Raw genomic sequence first — 7706 nt, forward strand, 5'->3', positions numbered from 1 at the left:
ACGTTGGAAAAAAAAAAAAGGCAGCTGCTGTTATTAACTCTGTTCTTCATTTGAAGGCTGACCTGGCAACCAAAGTGGAAAAGATGAGACAGAGTATCCTTGAAGGAGTCAACATGAACCATCCACCACCTTCTGCTCTACTTCCATCACCTACTTTTGTGCCTTCCCAGGTGCCCCCTCTTTACCCTGTTTCACTTTATTCCCGAGCCATGGGCTCAATGCCACCTCCCCCTCAAGGAAGGAGCCGGGGATTCGCAGGTTGGTACCTATGAATAATGTATTTGTCATCCTCAGTCTATTTCATAATCACCTATCCGGTAGTTATTGCCAGTCACAGAATCAGCAGTTTCATATATATCTTATCTAATTTACCTTCTGTGCTACACTGGGCTAGTTTGAAGAGGAGCTTCTTAAGAGGGTAGGGTATAGCCTAGGGAAGAAAGTCCACTGACTTCCCAGACCATGCGCCATAGAGGTGGTTGGTCCCTAATGATTTGACTGTCACCAATCAAACTCACGAAGTAACTGATGTAGAAACCAGGAGCCATTTTATTATGTTTTCAGAACTATAACTCAGGTGAATTGGATCATCATGGTTGCTGGTTAACTCACTCATTTCTCATAGACAGATGTACACAGGAGCTTCCAGAAAGACCAATGGGAGGTAAGAGTAAATGACCAGTATCCACAGACAAACCAGAGCCTGATGTACCATTTTGTATCATTTTCACTCTGGGGGCAGACTTGACACATTTCCAGAAGCATGGAGAGAAATAAGTCACAGCCCATGCCCTCCAAGGGATTGTAGTTTAGTGGGAAAAACAAATACACACATAGACACACACAAGTATAAGTATAAATTATGGTGACACCTGAGCTGTGGCTTAATGGTGAATACACAGTCATGCTTAGGTAGCTCAGATACTGATCCTAATAATTCAAACAACTTTGGTGAAACTGGATTTTTTAATAGGGACATTTTGACATGAAATATCAAGATTCTGTGATCAGGCAGGAATGTTATTGCTGTGGTTCAAGGTGTTTATTGTCCACTGCTCATCATTTTAAAAATAATAAAGCTGGGTGGGGGGTTGCCTGGGTGGCTCAGTCTGTTAAGTGCCCTATTCTTAGCTTGGGTTTTGACCTCAGGGTCGTGAGTTCAAGCCCCATGTTGGGCTCTACCCCAGGTGTGAAGCCTAACTTAAAAAAAAAAAAATAAAGCTGGAAGCTGGTCTTAAATTTCAGTAGGTCACAAAATTCAGTATGCATATTTATTTCAAGGCTCTACTTGGATGAGCAGTGTAGATGTCTGCTCTGTTTAGTCAGGTAATGATCAAGTCTTATAAACCAGGGAGCCAGCCGTTCAGTCCATTCCTCGAAGCTAACTTTACAGACCTTGCTCTCATTCTTTGCATGTTGATTTTATTGTGTCTCAGAAGACAGCCTTAATTAAGGCTAAGTTCTTGGGGGGTCCTTGCTGTTGTACCAGCTCCCAATGATGCCTAGTCTCCAGTTACTGGTGGTTCATAAGAGCCTTCTGCCTCCTGAAAAGCCACAATAAGATCCCCAAATGCAAGTCTTTCTAGCCCTCTTAGGACTGGCATCCACTGTTATATGAATGAAGGGCTCTTTACTGACAACCTGCTAAATGAGTGAAGGGTTATTTGCATTTGGGTTTTTTCCATAAACTAAAATTAAAGGTTTACTAGAACTGTGGATTCTATGAAGGCATCCTTTTATGCCACATTACAAAGCTCTACTGTGCTTGTGAGCTCATACACGCTGAGTTGGAATTTCCTGTTTTAAGGAGATATGCTATCTTGTCTTGAATTGGTTCTGATTTTCAACTGTTGCTATTCTTACTTATTAATTATAAATTACTTTCAGTTTAGTTTCATAATTTAATGTTCAGTTTGGTGGTTTGGCTGATCCTCCATTATGGAGTGATACATATTTGAATCAAAAGTGGTTTGGGCCCACTTTAATATTAACTAACTGAAAATTGAATAAAAGCTTAAAAAGGAAAAGGAAAGTGGTTTTGGTCCAAATGAATAAACAAAAAGCAGAATCCAGACCCGCAAATAGAGAATGAACTTATGGTTGCCTCAGGGAAGGAAGGTGGGGGGGATGGGCAAAATGGGTGAAAGGCAGTGGAATGAGTTATGGAACGAGTATGTCATAGGAATGAAAGGCACGGCATAGGGAATAGGGTCAATGGTATTGTAATAGCATTGAATGGTGACAGATAATAGCTGTACTGTGGTGAGTAGAGCATAACTATAGAGTTATTGAATCACTTGGTTATACACCTGAAACTAATGTAATGTGTCAACTGAACTTTAATGCAAAGGAAAAAGAAAGGAAAATAGAAGTGGCATTTGGCTTACAATTTTCTAATAACTAGATTTTAGGACATTCATTCTTTCAACAACTATTGAATACCTACTATGTGTCAGGCCCTGTAGCAAAAAAAATGAATCATCCATACCCTACTTGCTAAAATGGATATGTACACAGGGCACCTGGGTGGATCAATCTGTTAAACATCCTACTCTTGATTTCGGCTCAGGCCATGATCTTAACAGTTTATGAGCTTAAGCCCGGCATTGGGCTCTGCCTAACAGCACAGAGCCTGCCTGGGATTCTGTCTCTCCTTCTCTCTCTGCCCCTCCCCCACGTGTGCACGCACTTGTGCACGCCTGCTCTTTCCCTCTCTCTCTCTCTCTCTCTCTCTCTCTCTCTGAAAAATAGACATTTAAAAAAAATAAAGTGGGGGCGCCTGGGTGGCTCAGTCAGTTAGGTGTCTGACTTCAGCTCANGAAAGTCGGACGCTTAACCGACTAAGCCACCCAGGCGCCCCGTCTCTCTCTGTCTCAAAAATAAATAAACGTTAAAACAATTTTTTTAAATAAAGTAGATATGTATAGATATTAAACCCTTTCCTAAATGTGTTTCCACTGTGAACCTTTGTTGTTATGACAGAGTCTTTATCATAGAGAAATGGAAATAAGCAGAGTAAGTGCTGTAGGATCTTTGTTTCCACTTATTATCCTACCTTGCACTTAGCATTCATTACTTCCCTTTTTCCTATCTTCCCAGGTCTCCATCCAATCCCTCCCCAAGGAGGAAAACTGGAGATTGCTGGGATGGTTGTGGGCCAGTGGGCTGGCAGCAGGTCCTCCAGGGGCCGAGGCTCTTTTGGCATGCAGGTGGTTTCTGTCGGTGGGCCAGGAAAAGGGTATGTATTCCAATAGGTTGGTATGAGCTAGTGTCGATCAAGGTGCCGGTGGAAAAATGCCCACTTATTGAATACTTCCATTAAGGTAAGAGGCATCGACTAACTTTCCATGTCTAGTTTTCAGTTTAGTTGAGCAAACATACACTAAATGCCCTGCCTTGCTGAAAAAGTTTTTGCCCTAGAGGAGGACATGGGACACAGACAATTTAGTATAATATAGAAATGAGACTTAAAGGTTTACAGTGGTAACATAGCAGGGTCACCTAACTTAAGAGGGTCAAACTTCCTAAAGGAGGTGAGTAATTAAGTGAAAATGTGGGCTCTGTATGTTCCTCAGGATCACTTTTTCCCTCACTTTCTATAGGCATGGAAAAGAACAGACTGGTAGAGGATCCAAAGGACACAAAAAAGGAAATAAACAAGTAAGCACCATTTATGAGATTATCTACCTTCTGTTTGATGCCTCTTGTTTTTTCAGCTAACTTGCAAAAGATCAGATCAGACTGGAAAACTGTGAGCTTTCCTAGCTACTCCCAGCATTTGATTTCATTCCATTGCTCTCTAGCTGTGAGTTAGTGAGGGTTAGCCTGTCCACGCTGTTCCCACAGTGCTGCAGTGTCATCCTCCTCCCTGAGTGAAGCTACAGGATAGAAACCAGGTACTGTGTCCTGAGCACCTGCACGTAGCATAGTATGTGCTACATACAGCCAGAAAAGGGGCCAGAGTGAAGTTAACAGTAGGATTGCCAGCTGCTCAGGCCTTTCTGAGGGACTACCAGAGATGCTTAGAAAATTGGACTTTGGCCTTTGCTGAATATGAGAAGGAAGGAGGTGTTGCCATTTTGCTTACCCTTTTTTTTTTCTTTTTGAATCTGTTTTTGTATTTTTTTTTTCAAATAGTTTATTCATTTTGCTTACTCTTGATGGTCAAAATGGTCTTAAACTTTCCTCTAATGTACACCTTGAATTTAAAGCAGTTTCCACTGGTGTTCATTAGACATATCCGTCTTCCCAAATATCATGACCTGAGCCCATATCAAGAGTTAGACAGTTAGGATGAGCGACCTAGGCACCACAGGATTCTCCATTTTAAACAAGAGGAAACTGAGGCTCAGAGGTATGAAATATCTTGCCCCAGATCATCCATCAAGTCAGTATCCAAGTTGCCATTCCAGCCTGAGCTGACGATTCCAAAATCCTGTGCTGTCCTGATTCCACTACAATACAACAACTCTAATTGTCAGAGACAAGATTCAGATTTAGGTCTAGCTGACTCTAATGCATATGCTCTTAACCATTTCTACCAGAGCTTTCTTTCTCTAAGTGTAAGCTGAAAAGGGAAGCCATGATGTCAGAAATTTGCTTGGGGACATGGAATCAAAACAATAATATTAGCTGGAGTTTATTGAGTTCTTATTGAGTGTGCCAGGTATATCACATGCTTTACATGGAGTGTCTCATTGAATCCTTACAGGAATGTAAGAAATATGTACATTTTTTACAAATGAAGAAACTAAGGGAAAAGAAGGGATCGTGGATGATCATAAGTTTCTCATTGCTAAGATTACTGGGGATAATGTTATCTACTCCAGAGATAGCCTGGCCAAGGAAACTCTCATGTTGACTTTGTTTTTAGCTAAGGCATTGTCCCTGGACAGAGCTGCTGCTGATTGCCTTGATGACTCTCCTTTTTCTGTTCAGTCACCCCTGCTTCAGAGTAGGAGATAATCATTCCAGCTTATTAAATCTGCTTACATTATAGTCTCATCTTCTTTTTTTAGGTTTTTGTTTTGTTTTGTTGGTTGGTTGGTTTGTTTATTAGTAAACCTCTGCACCCAACATGGGGCTTGGACTCAAAACCTCAAAATCAAGAGTCACATGCTCTTCCAGCAGAGCCAGCCAGGTGCTCCTATAGTCCTGTCTTCTTGAGTTTATTCCTAGGCCACTGGAGTATTGTGTACTTTCAGATTCTTAAGTCACTCACTAGCAATGTTTTAATTTCTTTGCTGACTCCCTCAGGCGACTGATTCCATCCATTGTGTGGATTTTCACTAGTTTCATCTTATTTCCAGGTTCTTGAGTAGTGCCCAGATTGTCAATTTTTGGAGCCACATGTTCTAGCTTTGAATCTGGCTCGGCCACTTACCAGCTCTGTGACTTTAACCAAGTAACTTAACTTTTCTGTGCTCTAGTTTCCTCATCTGTAAATTGGAGAAATCGGCATCTACCTCACAGTTATATGAGTATTAAATGACATGATAGATGTGAAGTGTTTATCACAGAGCCTGTAAAATGGGAAGTACTCAATAAAAATTAATAGTTCTTGCTTATAATTGACCACAACTTCAACAGGTATTAGATTTCCATTATGTATTGTATCTTAATGGAAAGAATGACTCTTTGGAGTCAAATAGACTTGGATGCAAGTCTAGGCATGCCAGTGACCTTGGGCAAATCATTTTACTTTCTTGAGCCACATTTATCTTATCCATAAAATGAACGGCAGAGTACCTGGCAGGCCCAACCACTTAGCAATCAGAAGCTGCTATTTTCCTAATAACATTCATGGAGAGACAGCACCAGCACCGCACTGCAAGGTAATGCAGTTCATGTCATTAGCAGTTCAATAGCAGTCACATTCCTGGAATTCAAAGAAAAACAGGTGACTGTTTTTAGTTATGAAAGATTCTGAAAGTTATGAAATAGTGCACCTAGATCTTCTGGTTTGTTTTCCTCTCCTTTCATTTACATGTCCAATTGTCAGCATTGGATGGTATTGCATGGCAGTTAAGAGAACAGACTTTAGAGGTTGACCCACCTGGCATGGAATCCTGGCCCCACTAGTTTATTTTCTTTCTTTTTTTAAAGCTTATTTATTTATTTTGAGAGAGAGCAGGGGAGGGGGAAAGAGAGAGGGAGAGAGAGAATCCCAAACAGGCTCTTCGCTGTCAGTGTGGAGACTGATATAGGGCTCCATCTCACGAACCATGAGATCATGACCTGAGTGCAAATCAGGGGTCAGACACTTAACCAAGTGAGCCACCCAAGTGCCCCCCCCCACTACTTTCTATCTGAGTGTCCTTGAGCAAGTTACTTTAATCTTTCTGAGCCTCAGCTTCCTCATCCATAAATGGGGCATATCTACCATTTAGGGTTCCGACTAATATTAGAAAAATACATTGTAGGGGCACCTGAGTGGCTCACTCGGTTAAGGGTTCAACTTCAGCTCAGGTCATGATCTCACGGTTTGTGAGTTTAAGCCCCGCGTTGGGCTCTGTGCTAACAGCTCATAGCCTGGATACTCCTTCAGATTCTGTGTTTCCCCCTCTCTCTGCCCCTCCCATGCTCATGCTCTGTCTCTCTCTGTCTCTCAATAATAAATAAAAACATTAAAAAAAGAAAAATACATTGTAAAGCTTTATAAATAATAGCTATGTCATTATGTTGTCCTCTTAGACATTGAGATTTGGTCAAATCTATCTGTGGTAACCCTAAGTTCTCATGACAGTTATCAGAGCACACTTTACTAGGCGTTTACAAGCTTTGGGCTTTCTAATGTTTTTAAAGAACTGAAGCAGCTTCTGCAGGCTAGCTTACGAACATGCTTGGGAACTGTCAGACAGTCTGAGATTATCATTTCCAATGACTATGTCTGTTTTTGACAGAGCACTTCAGATGGAGTTTCTAAATCCCTGGAGCCTCATCAGGGTCGGTCCCACTCACAGGTAAATGGAAACAATGGCACATTGATCAAGGAAGAGAAGAGTGATCATCATCTTCCAGCTCCATCACAGTGTGCCTTATCCAGAGACAGCAACGTGTGTACTAATGGTAACCGCTACTTCCCCGCAAAGAATGGGGAGAAGAGCCGCTTACGAGAGCAAAAGCTAGGAACTGTGGCACAACAGAAGGAGGAATAATGAGCAGAAGATGGCTTCAGCAGATCAGGAAGAGAGGAAAACCTATACTTTTCTGATTGTGGGCCCAAGTTAGAGGAAGACATAGATGCTTACCCTAGATTTATCCAAGATTTTGTTGGAACATCCTATCGTATTCATCTCTTCCCTTTCCCTGTCTTTTTCTGGACCTCCAGACTTCATGGTCTGCTTCTGGGGAAGCTCTGGTCAAAGATGAATGGCAACAGGACTAGGTCCTATTCTCAAGTAGAATATGTAATGCCAGTATTCTCTTTGCCTCCCCTGGGAGTGTAGTAAGGCAGTGTCTGTCAGAAATCTGGTATCATCGTGCAAGGCCATATAGAAAAGTTCCAGCTTTGGTTTTCTGAGTCTTCATCAAATTACTCATTTACAAAACTCGTGGGATGGTAGGGACTGCTGTCTGTGGCTTCCTACCTTGCTTTTTTCTCTTTGAAGTAGTGAGACCTAGGTATATAATCAGTATCTGCCTTCCTCTCATTCTTTCCCACCATTCACCTAACCCAGGATTTTGTACCACCACCTCTAACCGTG

General features: G+C 41.7%; 1 protein-coding gene across 1 annotated transcript in view; it reads left to right on the forward strand.

The window, feature by feature from the left end:
• Positions 1–7700, forward strand: part of FAM120C (family with sequence similarity 120 member C) — a gene marked incomplete at its 5' end in the record, with an annotated part of 81390 nt that extends 73690 nt beyond the window's left edge. The window contains 4 exons of the mRNA XM_077748135.1: positions 57–258; positions 3100–3238; positions 3603–3660; positions 6903–7700. Of these exons, the coding sequence (XP_077604261.1) occupies positions 57–258; positions 3100–3238; positions 3603–3660; positions 6903–7157 (654 nt within the window). The remainder of the gene's footprint in view (positions 1–56; positions 259–3099; positions 3239–3602; positions 3661–6902) is intronic.
• Positions 7701–7706: the final 6 nt, after the last annotated feature.

This window comes from Crocuta crocuta, unplaced genomic scaffold, assembly GCF_008692635.1.
Source record: "Crocuta crocuta isolate KB4526 unplaced genomic scaffold, BGI_CrCroc_1.0 scaffold1531, whole genome shotgun sequence".
Lineage (NCBI taxonomy): Eukaryota > Metazoa > Chordata > Mammalia > Carnivora > Hyaenidae > Crocuta > Crocuta crocuta.